The sequence below is a fragment of the Gavialis gangeticus genome, unplaced genomic scaffold, assembly GCF_001723915.1.
Source record: "Gavialis gangeticus isolate Ggan-Ray unplaced genomic scaffold, GavGan_comp1, whole genome shotgun sequence".
NCBI classification, from domain to species: Eukaryota; Metazoa; Chordata; order Crocodylia; family Gavialidae; genus Gavialis; species Gavialis gangeticus.
The window spans coordinates 39752201-39766808 of NW_017728996.1; the positions used below are offsets into that span (position 1 = coordinate 39752201).

The 14608-nt window shown below is 42.6% G+C and overlaps 1 protein-coding gene across 2 annotated transcripts in view; it reads right to left on the minus strand.

Moving 5' to 3' along the window:
• The window catches only part of OTUD7A (OTU deubiquitinase 7A), a 224118-nt gene that overhangs the window by 182371 nt on the left and 27139 nt on the right, over positions 1-14608 (minus strand). The window contains exons 2-3 of one of the 2 annotated variants that reach the window (XM_019504355.1): positions 9290-9293; positions 7402-7556 (exon numbers count right to left, since the gene is read on the minus strand). In XM_019504355.1, coding sequence (XP_019359900.1) covers positions 7402-7552 — 151 coding nt within the window. In that variant the 5' untranslated portion in view covers positions 7553-7556; positions 9290-9293. The remainder of the gene's footprint in view (positions 1-7401; positions 7557-9289; positions 9294-14608) is intronic. The other variant, XM_019504354.1, reaches the window with a different exon arrangement.

The following is a 14608-nucleotide window of genomic DNA, read 5'->3' on the forward strand; positions in this document are numbered from 1 at the left end:
AAATGGATTTAAGGCAGAGCCGGGGGGGGAGGGGGAACACACCCATTCCTGCAGTCCAATTTATGCCACTATTATAGTGGTAACATGGGCATTGGAGAGAAAAGGTGGTCAGCGCTTGGCTAGGTGTAGATGGAAGAAGATCTTTTTGTCATAGTGGCTTCAACCTCACATTATGAATTTTGATTACCAATGTTGGCTCAACATTATCAGAAGTGGTGAAAAGGGCATGAAATAGTCAGGGTCAATCATTTTTATGAAGATTGAGCCTCAGATGACTTGCTTTCAACTATTTGTTTAGACAACCACCACCCTGGGGCAAGGACTGTCCTTTTGTTGTCTGCATGCATTTCCTCTGGGTGCTACTGCAAAGCAAATACTACTCCAGAATTCAGCTTAACCATTGGGAGAAAATCCATGCGCCTGCCCTAGTCCTTTTGTTCTGGATGAAAGAGTTGATGCAATGTAAGGGAGGTACAAAAGTCCTATATCCAGCTGAGAAACTTTCCAAAACAAGAACTAAGACATAAGGCTGCAAGGCTTGGCATAGGGAGAAGGAAATGCAACTAAAAAAGGCCTGTCAGAGGTCGGGCTGCAACACATACTGCTATGGAGAAGCACGGTTGCGCCCAGGGAAGAGGTGGGAGGCTGCTGTAACTTGAGCAGACCCATGGGATTGCCTACACAGTGCTGAAGGCTGTTCAAATCCCCAAGCAGTTTAGGATGAGGAAAGTGCAGAGTACATTAAGGCCACTTTAACCCACTACCCTTTCCTTTCAAGGCAGAGATTTCTGTGTTGTGCTTCTAAGTAGTGTAGCACCAAATCTCATCCTGAGAGGGAAACATATAACTACCGTCTGCATATTGTACAAGGCACAAACATGTCATATATGTTCTGAAAACATCATCTCTCGGAGGCATCACATGCACACTGAATAATATTATGCCCTGCATAAAATCCTGAGGCAAAAGAACAATTAGGCAGAATGGCAGTTTGTTTATTTTTTCTCTTAATATTTGTTCAAGTATTTAACTAGGAAGACAAGTCAGATTCCTGTGATAGCAATGCCAGACTCACTCATTCCTACACTTGACAGGCACATTTTAATATTACAATCATCTTGCAGCTTGTGGGTGATGGTGATGTCTCCCCACTCATTTCCATTGCCCTTGGGAAGGTTTGCTCATTTGCCAGCAGGTTTGGGGTCCAAAAGAGGAATAAAGTCTTCTGAGGTTGAGTGATGGATAAACTGCCTCTGTCTTCCGTGCTTCTTTTGGAGAATTCAGGATGCCATAACCCTCAAATATACATAGTTTCTCAATTTAACACTATTATACTCTGTGGTTAAAGAATGTTTCTCAAATATTTACATCTAGCAAATGTGGGTTTTTACTTTTAAACTACTCTTAACTTCATAGTTGTCAAATTGCAGCTATAAATCTTCCTCATTAGTAGCATGTATCCTAAATGAAGAAAGCTTCTTTATATCTAGTGTGTGAAATTCTAAAGAAGAACTCTTTACAACTCTGATCGAACAAGGGAGGTTTAAGTTGGATATTAGGAAAAACTCTCACTAGGAGGGAGGTGAAGCAGTGGAACAGGTTACCCAGAGAGGTGGTGGAATCTCCATACTTGGAGGTATCTAAGATCTGACTTAACAAAGCCTTGGCTGGGATGATCTAGTTGGGGATGATCCTGCTTTGAGCAAGGGGTTGGACTAGATGAGCTCCTGAGGTCCCTTCCAACCCTAATTTTCTATTATTCTAATTCAGACACTGAGAGAATTGACTTGGCAAAGTAAAATTAGATGTTATAAAAGCAAGAGTTAAAACCAAACTCCAAGTCTAACATACCTAAGTACATCTAAGTACCTCCTAAGTAGCAAAAGTAAGTGATGCGTAACTGACCTTTCAGGCCTGACAAATAATGTTAGCAAAGGAGAAAACGGCATACAAAGGATTTTTGGACAAATATGAACTCAGGCTCCTTTTTACTGCACTTCCACCTCAAACTGGTTACTTTATGTGGCCATTATAACTGTTTTAAAAAACAGTTATTCAGATAAGGGTGGCATTGATGTCTCAGATACAAAGAAAAACAAGTTGGTTTGATTTTAGCGCACTATTAAGGTCACTATTTATATCTTAGATCTGTATTTTAGACATGTCCTTGTATGGCAAACTTCTGTTCCTGTTTAACAAAACTCTGAGATTCGGGATGTTTGCAGAGTCTGATTTCCAGAACTCATGAGCACCTGAAAAGGCTTCAAAGTCAGATACTCTGAAAAGTAGCAAATTTATTTCTTCTCTCTTACTTGAAAGCATAGAATAAAGAGAAATTCTTGCTCCCAGGACTGCAAGACATTCTACTGGGTGTGAATTAAATCTTGAAATAATGTAGTTCACTACTCTGTGGTCCAGATGCAAGTTGAATTAAATCCCTTTTTGGTTTTGCTCAGACAGTAGTAGTGTAACTAAGGGGGAGTGAGAAGGTCACCAGCCTTCTGGTCTAATATAGACTCTGCTCAGCACCTCCCACACATACACTTAGCACTGTCCCCCTGCACTCTGCAGGATTCAGCACATACCACCTCCCCCATGCCCGCATGCACTGTGCTCTCAGGCATTTCTGTCTAGGACACCTCTGAAAGGCAGGGTCTGATTACCCAAGGTAAGTTTTTTCATTAAAGTGCCTTTTCCCTTATGCTTCAGCCCTAGATCATAACCTCACCTTGTCTGACTTTGCAGATTTGCATATTGTTACCACACTACAATGTTAAAAACACCACACTACCAAGGGGCAAACTACAATTGCCTGAAATTCCTCCGTGCTAACATGATCACCCTGACAATGAAAAATGAGAGCTAATTTAGGTAACAATGTTTAGGAAGCTTGACTCAGTCTGTGACAGCATCCTTTTTTGGGGGAGGGGAGATATTTTACACCCCAAACTCTTGTCTTTACAGCCACAAACACTTGATAGATGTTAGGGCTGTGGGAAACTGCACCGTTCTGCTTCGATGTCTGCTTCGACATTTCAGGGGGACAGTGTTTCATTTCAAGTTTAGTTTTGTTTTGAAAGCATGGTTCCATTTTGTTTCATCAAAACAGTTTTACTGTTTCAACACTGTTGCCAGCTGGTAAGTAGGGGGCGGGGAAGGGGAGGCTGGAGGGAGGGGAGGGGACCATGGGGGGATCCCTGCCAGGCCCCATCCCCTGCCTGCCCCCTTGCAAGAAGGGTTGCCGGGGGGAGCCAGCCAGGCCCTTGCTGCCTGAAGCCTCATGGCCATATGTGCACTCTGGTGGCTCCTTCTGCTGCCAGGAGGTCAGAGGCTGCTGGGGAAGGGCCTGTCAGGCTCGAAGGGCAGTGCAGGGGGCAACTGGAGCTGGTGGTGGCAGCATGAGCAGGTAGGGACATGGCCCAGGACATGAAAAGCCCAGGGAGGTGGTGTGGAACTTGCATCACATGCCAGAGGCTTGAGGCAGCAAAGGCCTGGCTGCCCCTGCCCCCCCGCCACGGGCAGCCCAGGGGTTGCCACCACCCCAGGGGGAAGACCCAGCCCCCAGCCACCCTGCACGGGCCCAGCGGCAACGCAGGCCCCAGCCCCAGGGCAAATGGGGAGGCTGCACCAGGAGCCAGAGCAGAGCTGCAGCTGCTTTTCTGCTTCAGAAGCTCCTGCAGCTTCCAGGAGGCCAGGGGCCCTGGGGAAGACCTGGCCAGCCCTGGAGGCAGTTCAGGGGGCCACCTGAGGCTGCTGAAGGTGGCACATGGCCCAGGACATGGGAAGCCAAGAGATGCAGTGCGGAAGTTGCATCCTGTACCTCAGGCTTTGGATGGCAATGGCCTGGCTGCCCCTCCCATGGGTGTTCTCGGTGGGTGCTGCCACCCCAAGGGAAAGCCCGCCCCTCCCCACCCACAAGGGGCCCAGAAGACTGGCAGCAGCTTGCCCCCCGGCCCCAGAACAGCCAGGAGGCTGTGCCAGAAGCCAAAGCACAGCCGCAGCTGTTTCTTCGCTCCAAAAGCTCCTGTGGCCTCCCTGAGCTTCTCGTGCCCTGGGCCAGGACCCTGCAAGGTCGTGCCACCACCAGCAGCCTTGGGAGGCAATGCACGCTGCCCCCGAGGCTGGCAAGGAGCTTCCCAGGGCCCCTGGTGGCCACAGGAGCTTCTGGAGCAGAAAAGCAACTGTGGCTCTGCTCCCGGCACAGCCTTCCCCCCAGGGTGGCAGCACCCAATGGAGCCTCCTGTAGGGGGAGCAGCCAGGCCATTACTGCCCCAACCCTCAGGCGTGGGATGCAAGTTCTGTGTCACCTCCCCACGCCCCAGGCCAAGTCAACACTAGCTTGTGCTGCCCCCAGTGGCCCCAGGCACCCCCATGCTGCCCCCAGGGCTGGACAGGGTGGTTGGGAGCCAGTGACAGCCAGGCAGTGCCCCAGGACCAGTGCTGGCAGGGCCCAAAGCAGGGTGGCAGGAGCCCAGGGCGCAGCTGGCTGGGCTGCCCCAGCAGGGAGAGAGGGGAGCCACCCCCCTCTGGGCCCCACCAGCGCTGGCTCCCGCGCACCCCCTCACTCCCAGCCCCCCGTCCCAGCCCCATGGTCAGGGGGGACCAGCATATGCAGTCCCGATACCCTCTTACCTGAGCTTCCCGCTCTGGCACAGTGTGGAACAGCCCCATGGTACCTCCAGCTGGGGGGGCATGGGGCAGGGTGCTGTTCCAGGGGCCTGCTGTGGCTTCCCCTGAGTCCTAATGCTCCTGGCTCCTGTCACTTTTGACAGGAACCAGAGGCAAATAAATATTATTTTTTAAAAATCTTCTAGGGGCCCCATGGGCCAGACAGAATGGCCTGGTGGGCTGCATCTGGCCTGCAGGCCATATTTTGTCCACCCCTGTGTTAACAGCTAATACACTAAGATGATGTCATAAGCATGCATGCTGTAAAGGCCTTGCAGTACATCTTCACATGAAGTACTGAGAATTTTTTTCAACCTAGACAAATTCCCGTGTAGGAGGAAATGATCAGCATTGGGACTATGTGTCTAATGAAATTAAACAGTATGAATTAGTCTGTTAAGAATAATTAAACTGCTTGTTGCCTACTTTTTTGGTAGTCTTTACAGTATGGTTTTATACCTCTACTGAATAAATGAACAAACAACAAAAATAATACCCTTCAGACTCCTACAGCATCATTTATCTGATGGTCTCTAGGTCTATGGCAAACATCAGTTATGCCTAATAATTTACCTGAGAAGTAAGGAATGTCTTTTCTCCAGGGGGAAAAAAAAAACAAAAAAAACAAGGCAAGGAAAATACAGTAAATGAAACCCATTTCTAGAATCCAGGAATATGGATTCCCAGACCCTCACTTCAGCTTGTAGGAAAATCTGTACCTCCATGGAAAAACAAACCAAAAAAACAATGCTGAAAAATGGGGCATTTGTATATCAATTATAGAAGTCCTGTGTTTCTGTGAATTCCTCCACTAAGTAGGATTACAAAGGCTCAAATACAGCAGGAAGATTTTTTTTAAAGGGTCGTATCACCTACACAGTTACCTTCACTGTTTAATTCTTCCTACATAGTTTAGTCAGCTGTGTTCCTCAACAAATCAGTCTGAAATGCAAAGTCCACATGCCCAGAAAGCTTTGTAATATTAATGCTGGACAAAGCCCTTAATTTTTAACTGATTAAAGGATCTTTATTTCTTCATCAAGACCTCAGTTCTGGTATGCTTATTCTCTACAAGTAGGATGGACTTTACTCCACAAGCAACCCAAGGTAAGTTTGGAAGAACTGCAGCCCAGGTGAGCCAGGCTGAAATAATGACAAACTTCAGGCCAGAATGGCAGGTTTATCAACTGAGTCTGACAAAACAAAGGCCTTTTACTGTATACAGCAAATCAATAACATTTGCACTTAGACATTCAAAAGACCTGTTTATATGTAACATGTCTTGGGAAACTGAACAAGTACATAATATCGTAAAATTACACTTTGGAGCGTGTACACGGTCAAGTTAATAGCATTTAATTCCCTTTCGCTTGAAATATCTGGAGTGGAGAAAAAGATCATTGCCAAGCCATAACTTTAAAATACAAATTGATCAACCTATATACTATAAAAGCCAAAACTGCTATTGTGAATAGCATTCACCAACATACATTTCTGACACACATTAGGTGCTCAACAGCTGCTAAATGCTGACAATCCAAGATGGAATGTCTAAACATTTGCCAATGTTGCCTTCAAACTCTTGGATCTGGGCATTTTTACATACATACTATCTAGGCGTTTCTACTAGGGGACACATTCACAATCAATCCTTATTTTTCACACTACTTAACCGACTTAGTATACTCAAATTTCATTATGGTTTTTCACTTTTGAGAGTCTGAAGAGAGACCCAAGGAAGAGTAGTGCAGTACCCCAAAGCTTGTCTAAGTCTATGCCAACCCTGCCATTGATCCAATAAAAGATATCACCCACAAAAAGCCTTGCCTCTTGCATACTTCCTGGACCATCTCAACTACATTACTTCAGCACCACCAAATTATGGTTTTCCATTTCAGAGTGTGGAAACCTCAGGTAAGCAAAGGAACCATTTAAAGTACCCTGAGATTTTCTATTGACGACTAATACAGACGATGTTACAGGTTCCCAAACCGGGCAGTAAAAACCTCAGAGCTGCCAAGTTCAGCTAAACAGCTACCAGACAGTATTTATGCTTGGGGCCAGCAGATTTACGCAGACATTTGATTCCACACTGCACTCAAACCTCTTCTGTAAACAGTGAGCAAAAAAAGCTGACGGGCAGTCTTCAGACAGCAAAAATGACAGAATAGGGATCTTTTCCTTCACTTTAGATAAGATTATTAGTAATCTAGAATGCAGCCTCTAACACCATACTAGGCTTTTCTAAAGCCTTTACTGAAAACAGCTGAAGTGGTGAAAACTTGTGCGATTAATCTGTCACAATTCTTGGCTCCTTGGCACAAATGTTAAGGAAACAGTGATCTAACAGACGAAACAAGAAGCTTTTAAAAATCTCTCTCATATTTTATTTACCACTGCATGAAAGTGGAAGCCACAAAGCTTGGTCAGTGGGTGACTGGAAGGACCTGGGTACAATCCCAAGGGTGGGCAGTAGATTCCCACTCATCATTTCCACTTCCAGCACAGTGCTGAGGCCCACCCAGTCTCCTATCCAATGCGTACCAGGAGCTACCTGGCAGCAAAGTCAGCTAGAGTCTAGTGCTAACTACATCATCTCCTCCTCATGCTGAGGTTAAAGAAACAGTGGAGCTTTTTCTCCAATGGGCCTCAATGGCCTGTAAATGGGAAACCTTTAACTTTACAGCAAGAAATATGAGGAATACGAGTTGAAGGTTTATGAGATATGCTTACCTTCCAGCAGATCTCTTGCCAAGCCCGGTTCTGCCCCTGTGGATCGAACAAAGTCTGACAGGACTGCATCCATATCAAGAGTCATGTGATCATGTAGAAGTGCTGCCAGACATGCAGCAGTAGTTGAACTTATTGGTTGGCTACAAGACATCCATCTATGAAGAAGACAAAATAAATAAGAGTAATGAATCATTTTGGATATGTTTGTTTATCTCACTATGCTATAAATGATGAAAACCAAACATTTTTTTCCTCAAACAAAATCACCCAATTTATATATTTGTCTAAAAAATAAAACAAAACCAGTAAGGTCTAACTTACTTTGTTGATAGATTCACTGTATGCTTATAAAAGTACTATACTATTGGCACTTACAATTCATCTCTGCCCTAGCCTGGCACAAACTGTGCCAATGAGCAACTGCTCTGGTAACCAACTCTAATCCTTCAAATCTCTACAATTTCCTTTTCTTCAGTATTTGTTGGGGTTTAAAATATTATTTTAGTAAGTTTTTTTTTTTTTTTTTTCGCAGAAAAGCAATTGTAAAGTAAAACCTCTTTAACCAGGCCGGCTATGTACAGACAGACAAACAGCCCAAGGCTGAACTGATTCAATTTCTGCAGGTTAGTCTAAGCGTCATAGATTGAACTAAAAAGCAGTAAACAAACATTCACTTTTGATTTTGGCAATGCAGCCACCTGCTTGCAGTGGCCCAGGCCAGAAGCTGGGGGTACTAGAGCACGCCTCCCTGCTCAGCTGGAGCAGACAGTTTAGGCCAAGGCTAGCTTGCCCACCCTTTGAGGGGGAGCTTGTGGGAGAGGTGCAAAGCATCCTGGGATGCTGGGGGACTGAGTTAAATTTGAATCTAGAGGGAATTAAGGACAGAGCAATAACTGATTTAACTTAAATCAGCTAAAGCTCATACTACAACCATCCAGGCTTATCTTAAACTGGTTTTGGCCATTTTGAAAGTAGTTTATGCGCACTGAATTTCTGTTGCGTTACAGATATGAACCAGTTTACGATTACTTATACCAGTTTATGTGCAATGTGTGTCCCTGGACAAGGTGTCAAAAGATTTCAATCCAGCAGAGCATGGATGTGCATCTTTAAGCACAAGAATTATCCCAATGATTATCCCCATACTTCAACTTGAAAGTATATTTAAAGGTTCTGCTGGACCAGGGCCATACTGCATAACCTTTACATTCATATATTTGCAACATAAACATTTGCATATTAGTGCTTGGCATTTGTACCCTCCTTTATCTTATCAGCAGCTACATTAATGCATATGATATTGCTATTTTCCTTGCCTTGGCAATGTACTTGATGGGGAATCTGTGTTTTCTCTCTTCTGTATTGAACTAAAGTGGTCTTCCTGCTGCGAGCTCTGTAAATCATGATCATCATCATCAACTTGTTTTATCTCTTTTGTTTGAGAGGATGCATCAATCAGCCTTCCAAAAAAATGCCAGAATGCATCCCTTTTAACTACAGCAGTGATGACCAGCACAACAAGAGGAATGACACCAAAGGCAACTCCTAATCCAACTCCCAGACTGTTGCCAAACATGCTATTACAAGGACGAAAGTATCTGTTCTTCCCAACTCCTCTATCCCTTGAGCTGGCAACCAAGAAGGACCCACCCAGAACTCACAATGACAGTTTATGTCATTGTTACACACTCTTTGTATCATCACAATCAATGACACATCTTATTTATACAAAACTTGTCAGAACCATACAAAGCACCACCTTTCACTTAGCATCAGGATTTTTCCTCCCTGCATCCCAACATAATTAAGGGGCACTAAACACATTTTCAAGGTAACACTGTACTTAGCTTAAGGAAGCCATTCTTATCTGGCTGATCTTTATAAATACTTTCCTGATCTCCCAACTGGTAAGGAATATTTCAAATATAAATCTATGCACTGCAATATTCTGCACATCATACCAACCACTTAAAAATGTAGAACAAAATAGCTTATATTTGCTAAATAAGTCCAATTATATTTCTGAATAAAGTCATTTTCAGCCAAACAATGAATTATACTGTCCTGATATTTGTCATATTTGAAAGTATATCTCATATATTCTCAGTATACTTCTACAGGGATTATTCCTGCTGCTGAATTTTCACTGAAAAGGTATTATGCATTTTATCTAAGTAAATTATAAAAAACTGTAAAGCACTACCATGGAAACAGTGCGAAATCCTGATTTTATTGATGTCGGGGGGGGGGGAAGCATTTTGTCCACACATTCTCCTCGATTGAGATATAATTATGGATCCAACTAATAAAATAAAAACACATGCATATTTTAGTAAGTGAAATAAACAAAGTTCTTTACCTAAAGGTCAATGGCCACCTATTTTACACTCAGCTAATTATTATTGCTTAATATCAAATTAATCATAACTGGCTATTATTTCTTCATATCAAATTAATGCAAACTTTCTGTTACAAAAATCTTCCTGAAGGGGTAGGAAGTCTGGTTTCCTTTGCTTGATTGCTTCCTTTCCTTTCCATTATTTCTTCCTTCTAAGGCAAAATGATGCACAGTGTGTTCAGCAGCTTACTGTAGGTTGCTTGTACCATCCAGTTGCTGAGAAAAGCAACAATCACACCAGTATGTGACAATGACTCATGGCCTCTGAACCAGCATGTAGCAGCTAACAGAACCACAGTCACAGCTGATGAAATGCAAATATATTCTTGTTTTTGTACAGATAATAGATTTTTTTATTCTATGTGCAATTTGCAATTAAATCTTCCACAAGTAAAAAAAAAAAAACAAAACAAAAAACCAAACAAACTTTGTTTGAAAAATACTTCAGAATCACATAGGCCTAGTGTGCTCTAAATAGACACTTAGGAAACAAAATGGAAGGGATTTTAATTTTCTGAGAACCACAATTTCTATTTAATAGTGTCAAAACAAAGGTACTATGGAGATGCACTGCACTGTGTACCCCATCTCAGGCAACTCCTGAAAGTCATGATGTTGCTATGTTTATGTGCAATCATAAGATACTTTATTTTTTGTTGTTGCTTTACATTTATTGCTGACTAGTAAGGTGGCCTTACAGTATAAGCACCAGTTGAATAATATTTCCCACCCCCCCATGTCATTAATTAAGCCACTAGAAACTCTCTCTCTACCACATTTACCACATAAAACCCTTCGGATCTAACAAAAAGCAAATATGGTCTTGCCCCAAATGATATATAGTAAGCACCGTTGCTATAGGAAATTTTCTTACAAAGTCAATAGGTAACAGAAAATTGTGTACCTTATGGGATCTGGTTCCTGAACAAGTACAAGCTAATCTATTTCTACAGACAGCTCTCCATACAGTTCCAAAAAGAAAACGTTATGGTTTATGACCAAATCAACCTTTTAAAGGGATTTGCCAGCCTTTGGTAATTGTTAAGAAATTATAACAAATCAGAAAGAAGATGTACAAGTTAAATAGTAGCTAGTATAAACAAGTTGTATTTTCATTCAGTGTATCCTTCATTGCCAAGAAAATTAAAGCTAGCCTTTAATAAACCTAAATTTTATTTTTTCACTTAAATTCTTATCTTTGGCTCAATTCTGACTTTGACCAGAGTGAAAAACAGTATTTTATTGTACTAAACTAAGAGTAGACTTTATGTGGCTCTTGGTTTCACCCGGGCTTATAAAAAGGGAGCAAACAATACAAGGTCTACAGCCGAGTTCCCAGCATGACTGGGCTTTGCCCAGGCTCTCCCCTGTGCCATTTCCACCTGCACAAAAGGAGGTGCAATAGCTCTAAAGAACTGTCATACTGGGTTGTGGGAACCCGAGTCAAGGGCCACATGGGGACTGCGGTGCCACCCAGAGTCACAAGTGAGCAGAATCCAGGTACAGCCAGAGCAGGAAGTAAAGAGGTCAGTCTGAGAGGAGGGTCTAGGAAGAAGCCGAGTCAGGAAGCTGAAGATCAAGCAGAGAGCAGAGTTGGAGCACGAGCCAAAAGGAAGAGCAAAGCAGTCTAGGATCAGGTTGAGCCCAGTTGCCTGGATGCTTCTGCTTCCAAGGTCGGGGTTTATGTAGGCTGACTCCAGTTCCAGTGAGCTGGGGAGGGCTAGGCCCTGCTGTGGGCTTCAAGACAGCCATGTGAAGCCTGGTGACCAGATGTAGGGTAGCAGGCTGGCATGAGCAGCCATTCTGGCCAGGCTGAGGACCCAGATTCAAGGCTGACAGGAATCCTCTTTCCCCCTCATGCTGTTGCCCCTGCTGTGAGTAGCTAGTGCTGCAATATGTAGTACAGCAGATCCTCATATGCCTTCTTACTAGTCAGGTCACACTTTGGCTATGAACATACACACAAGCTGCACCCCACTGATTGTATAACAACATGCGCACATGTTTGTTGCTACACAAACACAAGAGTTGCAGTTCTCTGAAATGTACTGTAACAGCTGTTGCTCAGCAAGATATTACTACAAGGTTAAGACTTTGTTAAAAGAAGCCCTCAATGAAAAACAGATTTTCAGAAAGTAACCCTTATACAAAGAAAGGATATTTATTATTAATCATAAAACAAAACATCTCTTGCTTTCCTATGTGAAGTATAAAGATTTTTTACTAGCAAACAGGACAACTACTCCATGAAGATCCTTGGAAAACTAACCAATTCAAAACTGTACAGGTCTGGGATGAAGCCAAGCCAAGCAAGACCTGTATGGTATAAAATTAGTTCTTTTGGGAGATATTGAAGTTCATATTTATTCACATTGTGATATCAGGCTGCATTTCAGAAATATTAAAGAACCACTTCCAGGTCACAACTTTAAGTACAAGTGGACAAGAGAAGCTACAACATTTTAAGAACTTCATGTAGATCACACAATTAACAGAAGAAAATAGCTGACAAGACTTACAGGGCCAGTTACACGTGGAATGCAGGCACTTCACAAGAGACCGTTATCTTTATCAATCATGGCTAAATTTGGCCCTAGGGCCACAGTTTGAAATCTTACCTATCTGGTAGCTAACATTATCCCCCCCCACCCCAGCCTGCTTTAAACATGATGTTCAAAGGAGGCAGAAAAATGTTGCTTCCAAAACTTTCCAGACTCACTTCTTAAGCAGCTGCACAAAAAAATCTGTCACAAATAATCATCTTTGTGACTGACAGAATTGGGGACATAAGCCTGCATGATGCAGAGAGTCAAGAGCTTACTGAAAAGGAGTAATGCAAAGTATTAGTAAACTTCATATATTAATCAGCCCTGACTCATCTGGTAGTAAAACCTGTTTGGTTTGAAGGAATATAGCTTCGAGGGTAGTCAAATAATTGATCAATATGCGGGCAAGATCACTTAAATTTGGAAATTTTAAGTGAATGTCAGTCTAAACACGAAACCTCTCTGTATTAATATTGTTTCAATATATGTAATGCCAAGGCTCTTAGGTTATTGTTTCAAATAATTTCTTCTGTGAAGGTACTTCATTATGATGATCTTTTCACATACGCTCTCTTGGACCCCGTTGGACTGTACCATATGTCCAAGGAAAGAGGTAGTATGGTGGTTTATTATCCTTAAAGATTCTGTTGGGTCAGTGCACAAAGCAAGTTGCCAGCTAAATAAAGACCTGGATAAATTCACACTCAAAAGAGATGTCCTTGTGTGAGAGACCTGGACAGCCCTAAAAAAAAAATCCAATGACCACCCTATGGAGCCAAGAGTGACCTACCATTCTAAAACAACACATAACCCTTAGTTCTCCTGCCACACCTGGACATATACTCTCCACGCTGTCCACACACAGGAAGATCTGGATTCTATCAGACATAAGGGAGGTTGAAAGAAACACCAACTGCAATTTATAGTAAGTCAATAAGTTACAGAGTATGCACAGACAAAAAACATGGGGGCAAATCATGACCCCATTAAAGTTAATGACAAAGTTCCCATGACTTTAATTGGGTCAGGATTTCATTCAAAAAGTTTTACTCTGGGAACAGTGCTTCATAGGCAGGGAGATGGACCTCATAACTTGTTGTCCAAAACTCTGCAACTAATAGAAATGGATGAACCCCCAGTAGGGCTTTGGCTGACAAGCCTGAAGTTTGGATTCCTATCCTGAAGGTATCAGCACTTTAAAACTCCCTCTTTTTCCCTGCTGCTAGACAATACAACACATTCCCATTCTATATCTCATTCCCCTGTCAATCCACCTATTTGCCAAAAGTCCACCTATTTGCCTCCTCATAACCATGTGGTAATCTATAGAGCAAATCATGACTCAGAATGAAATCTTGCTTTTTGGAGTTTGCAATCAAAATCTCAACCATTTGTGTATAGATATGGGCCTTTGGGCCAGTGAAACCACTTCAGACCAGCTTTACTCATGCAGAGCTACTCTCCTTCCTACTCTACTTTTTCCTAACTTCACTTTAATACATTTAAAACACACATAACTGATCACTTAGTATAGCAGTCTTGATTCTTCACCATTTCCCATGACTGGAGAACAAGACCCAAACCAAGGAGATATATTTAACAGATTAAGCACTATATAAAATATTACACAAACCTCAGATTACTTAAGTAGAGAGTGCATCCACCATGTGCTGGAGGGATGAGATCCACAAAAGGTTATGTAAGTTTGTTCAGGAAATGGATGCTGTTCATGCCTGAATCCAGAACTCAGCTATAAGAATACTTTGTTAAAGTGCCTCACTAAATTTTATTTAACTTAATATTGGGGTGAAGTGACAGATTGGACAAAACTAGAAATTGAAGTAATCTTTCCCCAGAATGAGGTACAGCAACGGCAGCAGTGCAGGCTTCCACCTTCTGCTCAGTCAATATCCCTAGATTTGACCTGAAAGGGCTTCCCCAGGCTAAGAGATAAATCAATCCATCCCTTACTAATTTATCCTCGGCCTTAACACGCAATCAGTTGTGCTGAAGAATTCTGAGATAAAGATTAGTTTGAAACCACCATGGAGATCACCAATGAGACATATACATCTTGCTAACTTTTGCTCAGCTACAACTTGGGAAAGAAACAAAACAATGACTTGAAAGTATTCCTTAAATCCTGTTCTCCTAAGTCATTCAGACCAAAATAAAAATTTAATAGGAATAAGGTTTTGTTGATGGGGTTGATTCCTTTTAGCACGGAGAGCAGGACACACTTCTCCTTGTACTTATGACATCA